We start from the raw sequence: 17716 nt of genomic DNA, 5'->3' as shown, positions 1-17716 counted from the left end.
CCCTTCAGATATTTATTTACCTATTTACCATGTATTAACAAAAAAACCCAGACACATTTGTATATGCCTTGGTAGCGAGAGAACTTTTCAAAAATATTGGCACTATATTTTAAGATACCCTGACACTTGAAAACCAGCTTGCGAGAAAGAACTGAATCTGTTTCATGGGGATGGTATGTACATGTGGGCAATCTAGTCCAATTTTGTCCAGTTCGTGCCCTGAGGCATCATCCTGCTTGGACAAGACAGCATCTGCCTAACACATGAATGCTCCCTCTGCCAACTCTGTCCTACCATGATGAAAGAGCAGGAACAAATATAGAAAACCTGCTTCTTTAGTTGTAGCGATACAACTGTTCTGATTTGCTTGTTTCTGGATATTTATATCCTGCTCTTCTTCTGTGCGGACGTGGGTGTGCTGTGGTCTAAACCACTGAGCCTAGGGCTTGCCAATCAGAAGGTCGGCAGTTCGAATCCCCGCAATGGGGCGAGCTCCCGTTGTTCAGTCCCAGCTCCTGCCAACCTAGCAGCTCGAAAGCATGTCAAAGTGCAAGTAGATAAATAGGTACCGCTCCGGCGGGAAGGTAAACAGCGTTTCCGTGTGCTGCTCTGGTTTCGCCAGAAGCGGCTTAGTTATGCTGGCCACATGACCCGGAAAAACTGTCTGCGGACAAACGTCGGCTCCTTGGCCAGTAAAGCGAGAAGAGCGCCGAAACCCCAGAGTCATTTGCGACTGGACTTAACAGTCAGGGGTCCTTTTCCTTTACATTTACCTTTACCTTTACTTCTTCTGTGCAGAAGGTAACTAGAGCAGCTTGCAAAATGGAAACAGCAAACAATAACAACACATGCAATCCAGAGTAAAATATCAGAAATATGGGGAAGGGATGTAGCTCAGTGGTCAAGTGGGTGCTTTTATGAGCAGGAGATCCCAGGTTTGGTCCTGGGCACGCACACACCATTTGAATGGCAACTGGAGGGGCATCGCCCTCAAATATTTTATTGGGGCAGGCAAAGGAACCTCGGCCCCCAGGAGTTGGCTCCTATAGTCTGGAGCATTTAGATGAAAAGCAACCTTACTATGTATATGGTTCAGTCCACAGCTGGTTGATAGCATCTCTAACAAGGAAGTGCTCGCTACCTGTTGGAAGTGTTCTCCCAAGGGGTGTTAGAACCCCCCCCTTTTTAAACCCCATTTCATAGTTTAAAGGGATCCCAGTTTCTACTAGGAAATAAGTCAGGCCATGTTTAGACTCTAATGTTTGTTTTTATTCTTTCGGGCAAGCAAAGACAATACTGTAAGAGTTTTGTCGACCCTTCCCCCTGCCAAAAAGAAAAAGATAAGTCACCTTCTATACTGTAAGATGGCATCGCTTGCAAGTTTCGTTTTTGAAAGATGCTCACAAAGTTTTACATCTTGCATGTTTCAGACAGCTGTGGCGCAGAAACTCATAGTGTGCGGACTATCCTTGTTGTTTCATATGACTGTTAGCAAAACTTTGCCTGTAGAGTACAACATCGATGAACATTTCCAAGCAACAGCTTCGCTGCCTACAAGGGTTATCTACTTGTACCTGTCTCTTATGGCTGCCAGACCTAAATACTACTTTGCGTGGACGTTGGGTAAGTAGACCTTTTTTTTAAAAAAAGAATATTCTTGCGCCAAGCTGTGTCATGTTGCATAGTTTGCAGAATATGTTTGAGACACTGCCCTCCTGTGGATAGTGAAAGAACTATGGATTCTTTTGCAAGGCAGTAGGAGGACCTTATTTAACAATATTTCTGTAACAGATAGGTAGCCGTGTTGGTCTGCCATAGTCAAAACAAAAAAATTTTTTTCCTTCCAGTAGCACCTTAAAGACCAACTAAGTTAGTTCTTGGTATGAGCTTTCGTGTCCATGCACACTTCTTCAGATACCCACTTCTTCAGATATTTCTGTAGTGCTTAGATTGAAATAAATCTGAAACAGGTTTAGAAAAGTAAAAAAAAAAGGCATTCATATATAAAACTGGGCTTTCATAAGAAGCAATAAATGAAATGATTTGCTAGCCATTAGCAATTTATTTCAACTGGATTGCAGCTTTAAAATGTTGCATGTCAGCTATAAAGTTGGGGGGTGATGTATGAAACATTATTTTAAAGGGAGAGAGGAGTGTGATTGCTTTGATTCTCTTTATTTATTGTAACATATATTATGAGGCTGTGTTTTGAGAACCAATGATTCTGTTCATTTGTGCTGAAATAGAGACAGCGGTTTCCTCTTCTGCTCCAGAAGTTAAATTATTTAACCCATTCGTTTTAGGATTGCTTTTGCCAAGTGCAGTTCGTTGTGAATGATCCCTAGGCTTTGTGTGTATGTGTGCACCTGCGCCTGCATTTAAGCTTTAAATGCAAGCGTCACAGACTGTGCTTTTTGCATTTCATTACCGCTTACCCCCACTGTTCGCAGTAGCTTCCCTTCTACATCCACGTGGGTGTAATCCTGCCAGCTAAAAAAAGCCACTTTATGCATCTGATGAAGTGTACTCTGCTCTCTAGTCCATAAAAGCTTAGGCCATAATAAATGTGTTAAGTCTTTAAGGTGCCACGAGCCTCTGTATTGTGTTTTACTTCACCCAAGCCTTTTTCATCATTAGAATAATTTACTTATTTTGGTACCTGCATTTCACAATAAATGGTCATTATCTTTATACAGCTCTTTTAAAGACAGGTGTGTGCATCTCTCTGTGTGTGTTGAAAGCAGTAATTAAAAGCAGTTGATTTCAAAACAGCAACATCCCCCCCCCCCCCAGATTAGCTGTACAGTGGTACCTCGGGATAAGTACTTAATTCATTCCGGAGGTCCGTTCTTAACCTGAAACTGTTCTTAACCTGAGACACCACTTTAGCTAATGGGGCCTCCTGCTGCTGCCGGAGCACGATTTCTGTTCTCATCCTGAAGCAAAGTTCTTAACCCGAGGTACTATTTCTGGGTTAGCGGAGTCTGTAACCTGAAGCGTATGTAATCTGAAGCGTATGTAACCCGAGGTACCACTGTACCTTCATATAAGCCAGCAAGGCAAGTTTTATGTTAACTTTGCATTTAGTCATTTAGAATATAGCAATATATAATTCTGAAGGAAAAGTTTTATTTATGTTAATGAGGGAGGAAAAGGGAGACTTACTTGCTTTTGATAGTGCTGTATATTACGACAAGAGAGCCAGTAGGGGTCAGAAGCATTACAAAGTTTTATAGCTGTGATTGATGGCAAATAGTATTGTTATGGGAGCTGTTGTCACTACAGTTGTAGAAAGTATACCATATTTATGGTGGCAGAAGATGTCAAGTGACACATTTTTCTTTCGTTTAGGTGTTTGTATTGAGGAATAGTTCATTTTTGTTTGGCTATTAAGCAAAAAGAAATAAGTAAGGTTTTCTCTCATTTCCGTTGCATCTGAAGTATATGATTAAGATTTTTGTGTGACTACAAAAGCACAATACACTTATAACATTAAATTATCACCAAAGCCCACATTATACCAAGAAGTCCATACTTTATTAGTTAGGCGTGTGCATGAAATGAGAGCAGTAATGCAGTCTTCTCAGGCTTCAGACTGGCAGAGAAAATTCTTTATTACCTTTTCCCTTCTCATTTGACTGAAACTTCTTTTATTGCAACGTTGAAAAGTGTTTTAGATGTCTTGCGTCATCTGTCTGGTCAAACCAGCCAAAACCAGACTTGGCTTTTCATTGAAAATTGTGACCGGTGTTACGAAAGCTTCTAAGTAGACATTCCAAACTTAAAACGCGAAAGAAGCCAAAATGTAAATCTCATTTTATATGATTTTTAAGCTTCTTGCAAATTATTCCCTTCTTTCTTTGCAGCAGATGCAATTAATAATGCAGCTGGGTTTGGATTTAGAGGATATGATAAAAATGGACTCTCGCACTGGGATTCAATTTCAAATCTAAGAATTCTTCATATAGAGGTTGGTATATGGATCTTCTGAAAATGTTAATGGAAAATGTTGAAAGTTGAATTTGTATTGGGCCTTTTCTGGTATAACTTTAGTAATGAGATACATATAACGTGAGACGGGAATGGAAGAATTCCAGTTGCCACTGGTGCATTAAAATCAATTATGGAGACTAGCATTCAGGTTGCTAAAATGAGCAGCTTTGTCACATTGCTCCTGTTGGGTTACTAGCCATCTTGTTCCCGCTGTCTCCTTATGTTCCATTTCCTCTACTGGAAATGAGGACTTGCATTCTCCCTTTATGAAAAGAGAAGAAGCTGAATCGCCTCCTTTCTTCCCATGTGAAGAAAAGGTGCATTGCTTATGTAGAGGAAGTCTTCCCATTCTACGTAGTAGATGGTGCCGGTCCATTGCTTTGAATGGAGCACATCAAAGAGAAGGAAACAAGTGATGGAACTTCTGCCACTTTTTAGGTGCCTGTGTATAGTGAACAATTCAGCCCCGGCCAACGTTTCCAGGTTTTCAGTTTAGAATCCTCATTACTGCAATTTCAGAATTCTGTTTCTTGAACAGAACTTCGTTGTAGAGGGTCAGGGCTGAAAGAAGAGAATTTTTTTAATTTTGGGGGGGCCAGCTGTACTTGTTTGGCTCCTTCTCAAATGGCAGGACCCCAAGCCACTTTCTTGAGTTAAGCTCTTGGAGGATAACAGTTGTTGCAGTATTCAGCAGTTTCTAGCCTGAGGCAAGAGTGACATAAGGAATATCCACTGCTGATCATGCCTAAATTTTGTGTGTGTGTGTGTGTGTGTGTGTGTGTGTGAGAGAGAGAGAGAGAGAGAGAGAGAGACGGGCAACACTTGCAAAACTCTTTTAAACTCTTGTTTGCCCAGTGGCACTATAAGAGAGGCATAGCCTAAATATACTTAGAGAAACCTTGAGACAAACCCTTCCACATCCTGTGGCACTTGCTATAGAGGGGTGTCTGTGTTTGTTGTGGAAGGGGAAGGGGAAGGGGCACACTTGGCAATCCATCCCCACTGTGAGTCATGACATGCTCCTGGTATAATGAGCCCACCTTCGACAGTGTAGCTTCTTCATCTCTGTTTGCGTATGGTGGAGCCAATTGGTGTAGCATGTCTAGGTGATTATCAGCCACAACATTTCAAAACGCAGCCAAGATGGCTCAAAGTAGATTACACTTTTGTCCCCTCCCCTGAAAGAAACCTTTTTCATTTGCCCATCAATACATACCACCTCCTCCTCCTCCTCCTTCTTCTTCTGCAATCACTCGTAGCCGAGTAAGGTTGTAACTAATACATATCAATACATACTGCATAAGGGACATGGGTAGTGCTGTGGTCTACACCACTGAGCCTCTTGAGCTTGCCAATCAGAAGGTCAGCAGTTCGAATCCCCACGACTGGATGAGCTCCCGTTGTGCTGTCCCAGCTCCTGGCAACCTAGCAGTTCGATAGCATGCCAGTGCAAGTAGATAAATAGGTACTGCTGCGGCAGGAAGGTGAATGGTGTTTCCATGCACTCTGGTTTCCGCCACAGTGTCCCGTTGCACCAGAAGCGGTTTAGTCATGCTGGTCACATGACCCGGAAAGCTGTCCACATGACCACATGACCCGGAAACACTGGCTCACTCGGCCTGAAAGCAAGATGAGTGCCGCAACCCCATAATCGCCTTTGACTGGACTTAACCGTCCAGGGGTTCTTTACCTTTTTACTTTACCTTATTTCATAATAATATGATCTCTTTTAAACACTAAGTAATGACATAATGATTACCTCTGCTTTACAGAAATACAATAACGGTGTGTTAATTTTACAGTTCTCAACAAGTTTCAAGATGTTTCTTGATAACTGGAATATCCAGACAGCTCTTTGGCTGAAAAGGTACTATCTGTTATCTATTTTTCTTTTCTTACAAGCCTGTCATAAAAAGAGTCATGTTATGCCATTCCTAAGATGCCAAAAGCACCAGACACATTGTTTACTGGCCTTGGCGAATGCAGGAGAAAATGGGTGGCCTTTGACTAAAACCTTGTCTCCTAAGATAAGCGGTCATTTTATCAGATGATTTGTGTGTTCATTGGGGGCTGGGACTCCGTGAGCAGAGTCCCTTCTAAGTTTGAAACTGCCAATGATAAATACATTAAGTTATTTCTGCTAGGCTTTTTTTTTTCTTTTTTGCTGAGCTTCACTTCCTCCTGTTCTTAATAAATGTATTTTTCCTTGGATTTTTAGAGTATGTTATGAACGGGCCTCCTTCAGTCCAACAATACAAACCTTTATCTTGTCAGCCATTTGGCATGGGGTATATCCAGGATATTATTTAACATTCTTAACAGGAGTACTAATGACAATGGCAGCACGAACTGTAAGTACCGCTGCCTCTCTGCTCTTGCCAAAGAATTGTGCGGATTCAATGCGGCTCTTAACGTTTACATTCAAAACCTTAAATTTGTAGGAGGGAGGAAAATATCTGCTTTTTTAAAAAAAGGCATTTTGTAGTCCACTTCCATATTTTTTACTGAATTAACCAACCAAAGCACCAGTGTCTGAGTAATGTAAGTGAATAATTGTGTGGTGCTTCTTCAAACTTGAAGTGGCAGAACATGGAAATTATTACACTGTTTCCATCATTGTAGAGGAAAAGCATCAATGAATGACTAATTCAGGATGACCTTGAGCCTCTTTGGTGGTTGCCAAATGGTTGCCTCACCTTGTTTAATGATAGAACAGTCCCTGGGAGTAATGTTTGGAACAATTTATTTGACAAAGATCGGCTAGAATGTATGTCTTTATCAGCAACTGCACATGACATTGATGCATTTAATGCATTCAACATCTTGTCAACCCCTCTGATGGCAAATGGTAGTAATCAGGATTGGAACCCTGGCAGACAGGAAGGGGACATTTAACCCTTTCTCCCCACCCACAAACTGTGATCCCGAGCTACTGCTTCTCCATGAAGAGAACACATTTAAAATAACATCCAGTGTAACTCTAAGTGGGCAGTCTTGTCAGGATTGGTTTGGGGGATATAATTAGTCCTATTAGGGAATAGGAGCTTTGGGAAACTGGCAATAAAACTACCAGAGGGTTGCCAAGTCATAAGCAATCACAGTGGGTCACTTAATAAGAACAGCTCTTCCGTAAATTAAAAACATCCAGAGTCAAAGCCAGAGATGCTCGTGTAAAGCTGGAAGCATAGTGCAGGAAGATGGGAAACTGAGGAGGTGGCAGGTGAATAAATTTGAATGCCTGTTCCCAGCAAGAGACAGTAACAAGCAGACAAATGCACTGTTTTTACCTATTCCAGATAGAGGCCAAGAACTGATCTGGAAATTTATTACAGCCAGCTAGGGGTGGAGCGGTGGCACTCACCTGATGTCTGGTCACCCATGTCACTTACTGCATACTGGGATAGAGGGGAGGAGGGGTGAGGTCAGTGCTGTGAAACATGTCTGCAGCAGCGCTGGATTGGCTCCACTGGTGCATTTTGCATGGCCCCGCCCTCTGCTTTCGCCCTCTCCATCTTGGCATGCGGCAGCGATGCTGGTTGACTGGAGCACCGCCGTCCCACCCTGCTATTGGCGCTAGAGCAGAAAACCTAGAAGATTCTCGATTTGAAGATCACTTCACGGCCATTCATCACATCCTATATGATTCAATCTTAATAAAAATCAAAGGATTTTACTAGAACATAAACAATAATATTAGAAAATGGGAAGACGACAAAGTCAATGTAATGTCATTTTAATACAGATGCAAACCCAGAAGTTCATGTCCCTTTTTTTATTATTACAACCCATATTTTTTTTGGATTACAACCCATTTTTTTGGGGAGGCCCCATTGGCGAAAGCGCGCCTTGGGTTACAACCTGTTTTGGTTTACAACCAGACCTCCAGAACGGATTATGGTTGTAAACCAAGGTACCACTGTATATATATTTTAATTAAAAAAAATACCGCCTAGCAGGGGCCACACTACAACTTTCAATGTTATGAAAACACTTATTGGATCAATAGGTAATCAAGATCAACACTGTAGGCTTTCTGTATTTTGGCTGCATCTAGATGTAGTTTCTTGTAACTTCTGATGACTACCTATTCTGTGATGACGATCCTGGTTCTCCTACTAATTATTTCCCCTCTTTTTTTGGTTTAGATTAGAAAGAACATTAGGCACTACTTTATTGACTCCCCAGCCATTAAATTATGTTATGATATCATGACATGGATGATGACTCAAGTAGCAATAAGTTACACGGTGGTCCCATTTGTACTTCTCTCCGTAAAACCATCGTACCTGTTTTACAGGTGAGTTGACACTTTGTGTTTTTAAAAAAGATTTAAACAGCAAGTGGAATTATTCAGGGGTTCTCTCCCCCTGCCCCCAAAAGCTGAACAAGTAGTAATCTAGTCTTCAACTCCATTTGCAGAGAATTTCATGTGAAATTTGATGCTTGGTGGAGGGATTGGGCAGGTGGGCGAAGGAAGGTTATGCAGTTAAAAGTAGAAAATCTGAACCCAGGTGTGTTGAACAAGAAGCACCCAGTGGCCATCATCCACTTTTTTTTGACAAGTTTCTTAAGAAGGTGATGGTCATCCAGGTACCATCACATGCTTGGAAGAAGCCTATTATCTGGACCCATTCCAGTTGGATTTCAGACCTGGGTATGGCACTCAAACAGCCTTGGTCACCCTGTACCAGTGAGCTTTGTTGGGAGAGGGACAAGGGAACTGCAGTCTTGTTTGTTGCCCTCCAGCTCTCAGAAGCTTTCAATACTGTTGACCATGGTACCTTCCTGCAGTGGCTCTGGGGGGCTGAGAGATGGGGGACACTGTGTCCACAGTGATTTCGCTGCTGCCTCAGAGGCTGACTTTGGAGAGTAGCAATGGAGGGATATTGCCCGCCGCCTTACTTGCAGGGTTTCCCAAGGGTCCGTCTTGTTCCCCAAGCTTTTGGACAGCTATGTAGGACAGAACATTGGGGAAGTGTAATGAATCGATGGAGGTTCTGAGTGTGGGAGGTTCTCAAGTCCAGGAAGATGGGGGGCTGCCAGTTCTGGATGGGGTTGCATTCCCCTAGAAGGAACAGATGCCTTGATCCTTCTATGCTGCTTGAGGTCTTGGTGCTTAGTATAGCAGGCCTTCTGACAAGTAGGTCAGTGTTTATAGCTTTGTCACAAAACACTCCCGAGTTCAATTTGACTTAATATGGTTTCCTCCCCTATTTTTATTTTTATTTGCTTAGTTCCTGTTACTTCTGCCTCCACATAGCCTGCATTTTAGTACTGTTGATATCTCCGTTGAAAAGAACTCAAAAAGGAAATAAAGAGCAAGAAAGCATCCAGCCCTCTTGGTCCAAAAAGCAGGGTCAACCAGGAGGAGGAGGAGGAGGAAGAGAGGATGAAGAAGAAAAAGGCGTCATGGGACATAACAGTTACTCCACGGCAAATAGTTTCAATCAGAAAAGAGAAATCACCTGCAGAAATACAACACTGAAGCAATGATTAGGAGATGCTATGATGGATATATTTTATATTTCGAAACCCGTTTATAGCACCTTTTAAAAGGGGTTGTTGTATTTGTCTGGAAAAGATGGGTTAGTAAGGAAAGAATGCTATATATCCCTAGGGAATATTGAATACACTAGTAAGAATGGAAACCAAGCAAATTAACCTCTCCCGTGCCATGTTCCTGTGGATCACGCCTTATGTGAAAATATTACCATTATTTCAATGGGCACTCAGGACTTGCAGCATATGTCCATTGGGTCATAGGTGTGCCCCTTTGCTGAATGTATGTTGTGCATCTCAAGGCACTTACGGGGATGGTGGGTCATTGTGTCAATTCAGAGTAACAGAAGGAAAATATCTTTAACAAGCAAATGCCTTGCCTTAAAACCCTCTATCTACTGAAATAATGTTTCTAAGTGGTATTTTCATAATATGTGGGAAGCATAGTTCAAATATGGGGTTTTTTTGGGAGGGAAACAGAGAAATGGAAGTAGGAAGTCAATTATACCGTCTGATAAGAAGGAATTGCAATAAGCATCTCAGTATTTGGAGGGTTTTCTTAGTATATCAAATTCATGCAGTTCAGGACTGCAAACAATTGCCAATGCAGAAGTGGTTCATTTGATCAACACTCATTATAAGAACTCTTGGCAAATTTCTTTTTTAAAATCAAAATTCACCCTTTTCAGGGTGAAATGCTCTAGTTTTATGGGTTCTTTTCTTTTTTGCTCTATCAGTATATATGAGTTTTGCAACTAGATACAAAATGGCAGCCATAATAAGACACTCACAGAGTTTCTGTTAAAGCCACAACTTTCCAGTAAAACTCATCCTTTTTTGTCATGTAAAAATAAGAGTGACCTTAAGATAAAGTCACTTGGAAATTTTTGTCAGAGATGTAAAAAAATAATTAAAAAAATAGTGTGAGAAAGTGCTTATGATATAAGTATAGCCAGATTATATTATGGTTATAATTCAGTTTATATTAAACAAAGAGTGAAATTGTTAAATAGGTATTGTCTAGCTCATCTTTGACATTATATATCCTGTAACACTGGAGAACCTGTGATTTAGGAAATCCCTAAACCAGGATTTCATTCATGGAGGGTCATACTGTACTTTTTGATAAAATATTCCCAACTGTTCTGTTCTCTAACAATTTTATTTTGAAACTATATCAAAGGAGTTGATAAATATTAATCACTTTCTGGTGAACATTAACAACTGCTAAAGAAGTGAAGTACTAAAGGGCTATAATTTTTATTTTTCTTCTTTGCATACCATTTTCTTCGTCTTTAGTAAACGGGAACCATTTTAACATTTAAAATGTAAAGGAAGTGCCACAGCAAAAGTAATGAAAATCAGGACTGAATTGTTTCTAAAACAATTTTATTTCCAATAATATTGTATCTCAGTAATAGGAACCTGTGGCCCTTCAGATCTTGTCGGACTACAACTCCCATCAGCCATTTGCTATGCTGGCTGGGACAGATGATATATGCGGTCCTCTAGATGTTGTTGGACTCCCAATTTCCTCATCCCTCCCCTAATACAGTATATAGCAGCTGATTGAATATTTTAAGTGAGCAGATAAAGGTAAAATTAGCTCTTTGCTGTTAGGGATGTAGAAAACAAATGCATTTTCCACATGTAGAAATCTCAAAGCATCGTAATCCGCACAGATTCATGTTAGAATCATGAGTAAGAAATAGGATATATTTCTTGTTTAGAGTGTTCCACTTCTTTCCATGGTCTGCCTCCTTGATATCCTGGGATAGTTAGAGACAGTTGCATTCTGTCTAAGGAAACTGCAAACTAACGCATGTTGTTGATCTCATTGTTAGAACGGAAACGCAGAATGGAATATGTATTTGAAGATCAGGGCTTTCACACTGACTTGTGTCATGGAAATGAATATTAGCGTTAGAATAAATAAACTTGTAATATCTTTGGAAATTGTGCTAACACACAGCATTATTCTATTATTATTATACTAAAGAAATGCATAGGGAGAAGTTGCAAGGGAAGAGTTCCATATATTGCTGATGGGAGTTCAACACAAGAGAGGTGGCTTTTTGTGTTTCTGAGTGTGTTCACATACCACAGGATCTCTGTCAGGGGAGGTAGGGTAATCTAGTAACAGGAAGCTGGAAATGGTTCCCCCATCCCCAACATTGTCCATAGAATCATAGAATTGTCGAGTTGAAGGGGACTCCAAAGGTCATCCAGTCCAACCCACTGCAATGCAGGGATCTCAAGTGGATCATACATGACGTGTGGCCATCCAACCTCTGCTTAAAAACCTCCAGGGAAGGAGAGTCCACCACCTCTGGTGGGAGTCTGTTCCACTGTCAAACAACTCCTGCTGTCGGAAAATTATTCCTGATGTTTAGTCGGAATCTCCTTTCTTTTAACTTGAAGCCATTGGTTCAGGTCCTAGCCTCCAGAGTAGGAGAAATCAGGCTTGCTCCATCTTCCATGTGACATCTCTAAATATTTGATATCTCCCCTCAATCTCCTCTTATCCAGGCTCAACATATGCCCAACTCCCTCAACCGTTCTTCATAAGACTTGGTTTCCAGACCCGTGATCATCTTGGTTACCCTCCTATGCACAAATTCCAGTTTGTCATTATCCTTCTTAAATTGTGGCACCCAGAACTGGACACAGGTGTGGTCTGACCAAGGCAGAATTGAGTGGTACTATTACTTCCCTTGATCTGGACACTGTATTTCTGCTGGTACCACCTAGAATAGCATTAGCCTTTTTTGCCGCTGCACCACACTGCTGACTCAAGTGGAATGCTTTATTTTTTTCCAACAAATGGTAGCTCTTTACTTAAATGGGGGAAAATAAAGGGATGTATTCTTAACAGCAGTAGGAGTTGACCCCCACCTCACCCTGGCTAACCTCAGAGTTTGTGTTGGGGGCAAGCGTATTCACCAGATGTGTCCAAAATGGCAGCCCATTCTTCCCTCCCAGTATTCACTGGGAACCTGCTTAGTCCATCTTGCTTGGTCCATTCTGACTCCTGTTTCTATACATTAAGCTAAAGGTGAGTCTAGTTTAAAGGTTGGGGGTTAACCTAACTTTCCCACAAACACATATACATTGAGATGCCAGTGGTGTAGTGGTTAGGGTGTTTGACTAGGACCTGAGAGAAAAGGGTTTAAATTCCCACTTAGCCATGAAGTTCATTCAGCGATCTTGGGCCAGTCACCCTCTCTTAGACTAACCTAACCTACCTCAGAGGGTTGTTGTGATGATGATAATATGGAGAGGGGGAGAGCCATGTATGCCACTTTGAGCTACTTGGGTGGGATTTTATAAAAAGCATAAATAAAGTAGGTGGCCTGACCCCACCCATAGCAATAGCAGTGGCCTCGGTTGGAACTAGAATAGTGAACGGGTGCAGGATCAAAGGTTTTTTTATCCATATCTTACTTATCTGTCCATCACTGAAACAAAGCAAGGCTACGCCTGCTTTTCCAAACCAACTCTGACTCCAAGGACCTGAGAAGGAAGTGTGGAATGTATTCCACCCACACCAAGCCAAAAGTTGCACTGAGGATAGACGGAAGTGGAAAGGATTAATTCCTTAAAATCCAGTTGTCTTCTCTACTGCCTATTAACATAATACTGTGATGCTATTTGGATTATTGCATGAATATTATAGTTGCATAGTATCTACATTGATTGACACTTGCAAATAATATATTTTTGACATCATACATTTGCAAACATGAATATAAAGTTCTGCAGTGGGACTCCAACATGCATTGAGTTGCACAGTGAATACACAACTGATTCTCTGCTTCGTTATATCTAGTCCTATACTAGATTGAAAATTGAGCTCAAGATAAGCAATTAATTGTATGACTCTCTAGTTCTTCCAACTGTAAACAAAATACATGCTTAGCTGCGCATGAATTAGGCTTCATTATAGCCGCAGTTGGTTCAAACTAACAGTGCAAACTAACCGATACGTATCTACTCAAAAGTAAGTCGGTTGAGTTTAATGGATTATTCCCACGTAGGCAGTAAAGGATTATAGCATTATTCTCAATCAAAGTAATGAGATTAAAGTTAATCAGGACTTGTGGCTTACTTTGTTGCATTCGTTTCGGTGAGAAACACTCTTTACTCCCACTGGATTGGAACCAGGAATTAGAAAAAAACAACACCACCATTTGTCTAATTCTAAGTGAGTTGATATTTTCAAATAGTGATTTCAGCCAGAGGAAATCACTACAAAATCTTAGTATTCCAAATCAGCCTTTAACTTCTAATTGCCACTCCATAAATTAAGTTAGGATTCATCTGAACCTAATTTATACATGTCTCCATTGGCTAAACATAACTTACTATTATCGCCTGCCGCCTTTTTATATAAAGTGCATTTACAAATTTGCATTCTGAAGTCAATTCTGACTGCTTGCAATTTAACATGAACCTGACTTGTCCTAACAGCTACCTGTGACTCTTAAACATATACTGACACAACGGGCTCCATATTCAGCAGAGTTTTAGCTTTAAAAGTAGGGTATCTTAAAAGCCTTCGCATCCAATTGAAATTTGACACTTGTAAGTTGTTTAAGGGGTAACTGTCACTTTTGCAAAGGATATTTTGCTTTTGATGATGCATTTTGTAGTACATTGTTTTGAGAAACTTAGCATTTGAACGTTGCTGTTTAAAGAAATGATTTGTCAAAAGACCAGAATCCAATCACCCAATCAGTTCCTTTAATAATAAAATGGTTAGGCTAGGATCCAAAGAGCCACATGCTCTCTCTTCCTACTGTTGGGCCTTGTACCCTCCCCAAAAACACAATCTTAAAAGTTGGGGACACCTGAAAAAGCATAGGAACCTAGTAGGCTGCCTTGTATCAATACTATTTGACCATCAATCTTAGTATCATCTACTGTGACTAATAGCAACTTGCAGGGGGTTGGGTAGAGATCCTCCACATGTCCTTTGCAAGATCCTTTTAATGGGATTAACCCTGGAGTTTTCCAAATGCAAATCAGTGAGGTATGGTTCCTCATTCAGTTCGGCACAAAGAGCCGAAGTGCCATGGGGGAAATCTGAACCCCACCCCCTACAGGACATGCAGATCAGTGCTTTTCTGCATGGGGTGCCTGGACCTGGCCTCATCTTTTAAGGTGCCACCAAACACTTTGTTTTTGCTAACGTGGCTACTTTCCTGGAGTCCTGTCCTAATTACTCATGCATAAGTGCCATTGAAGTCCGTAGGGCTACCCATGCATAGCAGGTGCCAGGACCGCCTATGTTGTATGGCTGAAGCTCTCATCTCTTGGATATTGTCAGGCTGTGTGACATTGAAGTGGACTTTGGCTTTTGTGAGCTGGAGCTAACAATATTGGGATGGTAGTAGACTGTTGTCCCACCTTGGCAAGAGCAGTAGCTGCATAGTACCATCCTTAGTTAGATTACTGGCCTCAGAGGTTTCTAAGCCGTTGTCTTAAAAGTTGAGCCATTTCCCATTGGTTCTGGTAGGTTTTTGCTCTCGTTCCTGCTAAGATTATAGAAAACTATGTGTGGTCTTAAGGCTCACATTTTGAAGCCTGGCATTAAGCAAACACACACACTTCAGATTTAATATTTGCGGTTTCTTGCTCTTTTGTTTTTATTTTGGATGACGTTCACTGCAAATATTCATTCAGCCACTGATGTCTACTATATCTGGGCAACCTGCTGTGTGAGCAACAATAGAGTATTGGAATCCTTTTGCAAAGTAAGAAGTTGGTTGCTTTCGGACGAGTGGCTGTTTTTTAAAACCCTGAAACAGTGGGCTGCATCCAATCTTTGCCTGAGCAAATTTCTCATGGTGCAGTGGGACTTTCTTGCCCCCATCTTCCCACAGAATCCCGAGAATCCTCTCTGGGGGATCAGGGGACCCTCTGGAAGGGCCTGGGCTGGGATGTGAAGTTGCAGTGGGGTGGTGAATTTTGTGCCAGCTGCCTCCCAATTTTAGGCAACCCCTCTCCTCTTGCTAGATCTCAGGCCTTGTCTGAAAGCTCCTCTTCACAGAAGTGGCTTTTTAGAGGGGGCTGTGGTGGAATGGAAGGGATGGGAAAGTACTGTTGCGCAAGCACATTTCCCCTTGTGCAACTTTCCGTACCACTCGCTGATACTTTAACCCTAGTATGTGACTTCGATCCTGGACCCACTTGAAAATACTGGAAGCTTTCTACCCTTTTATTCAGCCCCATTGTCCTGCCCGTCTGGGGAAAAAAAACTGCTGTTACTTTTGGCATTTACTCAGGTGAGCCTCTTTGGCTTCATCATCTGGTTCGCTGTTGCTACAAGACACGTCGGGCTCATTTGGGCTCTTGTATTCCCACTTAACATGCGAGATGTGCTGCCTCCACCGGTAGATGACTCAGAACATCGTTTAGCTGTGCATATCGGCACTTAGACCAGAAAAAGGTTTTATAAAAGGAGCATTTGCCTACACTTTTTGTTGTCGTCGTTGCCTTGAATGTATTTTGTCAGGTTCTTAATGTTTAATGACGGTCTCATTTCATACCTTTGTTTTCAATGTTCATTGATTTTGACTCTCTTTGAAGTCTTTGGATGTGTCTTACAGTGGCAAAAATGTCATGCAAATACAGTAGTGTGTAGAGAGTTATTCTTGAAACAGACCTCAAGCGGATGCTAGCTCAGAGAGAAATTTCTATATGTGTATTGAAAAGAAACTAGCACCCCAATTCATGATAATTAAAATAATATAAAATTATTCAATATAGGAATATAAATATGAAATTTAGCTATTTCTTACCTGGCCACATATTGAAGGGGTCTATTCTTAGCTCAATGCAGAGATAGTTATGCTCCCTCCCTCCTCAGATAATCTGCTTTTTGAGATGAGAATATGCTTCAAAAGTGGATAGTTGCAGTATTTCCTCAATTTGCCTTCCCCGATTCAAAATATAAAGGCATTGCCCATGAGTTTCATTTTTATTATTCCAATATATATATATAAATATATTTTTTAAAAATTGTTATTTTTCAACAGATCCATAAAATTAGGTCTTGGTGTATGGTAATTTAAAATACCACTGTGTTAGTTTACACTGTGATGTGATATTTTAATAATTACTTATTTCTAGTTTTGTCTCAAGAGATGCTACGTACAAGTAGCAGACTGCTATGTTTTAAAAGGTGTTTTTAACTTGCCTATAAATGTTTTTCTAATTTGTGTCTTTCAAATCTGATTAAACAGTAGTTTAAAAAAAAGAGAGGCCTGGAATTGTTTTTCTCCATCTGTTTGGTGCTGTTTAACTTACACAATGCGATGCATTTAAAAACAACTGTTTTATCCCTTCACTTGATGAGAGGAGTCACTGCAAAAAGACACAAACAACCCCAACTTCTACAGCAGACCTACAATTCACTTACTGAACAGTGTGCAGTGTGTTTTGAAACATACCATGAGCAATGTGACTTTATAAATGACATCTGGAGATTTAATAGAATCTGGCCTATCTGGAGCCTGTTCAGACATTACTTTTTATAAATGCAAGTGAAGTTATGTTACTCCCTTATCTGCAAATAGGGGAAACAATGTTATGAAAACTGGTAGCATATGAGTCTGGCAGCTCTTTCATCCAGATTATCCTTTTTTCCATGCATTTGGAAACATTGCTTTCTGTAGCACATATACAGATGCACAGTAGATTTGGTTCCCAATATGTTTTGAGGAAACACTGTCTCCAAATCCAGCTGGTTGCATGTAATGGGACTTTGAGACCACAAAAAGCCAGACTCTTACCAAAATTTTACTCAGTGGTGAGAGAGACTTCATTTCTGATACTAGTGGTCTGAAATTTTATTTTTTAAGAGGCTAACAACTCTGCACTTGCATGTCCAAAACTCGAGCCAGTTCTGATCCAGAATCGAAAGAAATGGGATTAAATGACAGGCTACCTGTGTCTGTTGCAGACTTCCAGAGAAGTTGTTTGATTGGAGTTGCACTAGGGGGCACTGTTGACCTTATCAGAATGCAGGACAGGAGCAGTGGGCAGAAGCAACCTCTTAAGAAGAATCATTGAAATGGAAAATTACTTTGGAAATGGTGAGATGTGGGGATAAGGGTCAAAGACACCAGCAGACAACAAAGCTGCAAAACAATACAATTAAAAACACACACCATGTAAGTACTTTGGGAGGAATTTCAGCATCACACACTTCCAGTTGTTA

The 17716-nt window shown here is 40.9% G+C and overlaps 1 protein-coding gene across 2 annotated transcripts in view; it reads left to right on the top strand.

Moving 5' to 3' along the window:
- MBOAT2 (membrane bound glycerophospholipid O-acyltransferase 2) overlaps positions 1-13050 on the top strand; it is a 67574-nt gene extending 54524 nt beyond the window's left edge. For both annotated transcript variants that reach the window (XM_083607302.1, XM_083607303.1), the window contains exons 8-13: positions 1431-1623; positions 3867-3970; positions 5796-5860; positions 6212-6344; positions 8139-8290; positions 9228-13050. In XM_083607302.1, the coding sequence (XP_083463428.1) occupies positions 1431-1623; positions 3867-3970; positions 5796-5860; positions 6212-6344; positions 8139-8290; positions 9228-9486 (906 nt within the window). In that variant the 3' untranslated portion in view covers positions 9487-13050. The remainder of the gene's footprint in view (positions 1-1430; positions 1624-3866; positions 3971-5795; positions 5861-6211; positions 6345-8138; positions 8291-9227) is intronic.
- Positions 13051-17716: the final 4666 nt, after the last annotated feature.

The sequence above is a fragment of the Podarcis filfolensis genome (assembly GCF_964270895.1).
Source record: "Podarcis filfolensis genome assembly, chromosome: 3".
In the NCBI taxonomy this organism is placed as follows: Eukaryota; Metazoa; Chordata; class Lepidosauria; order Squamata; family Lacertidae; genus Podarcis; species Podarcis filfolensis.
This window is presented reverse-complemented; position numbering and strand designations above follow the sequence as displayed.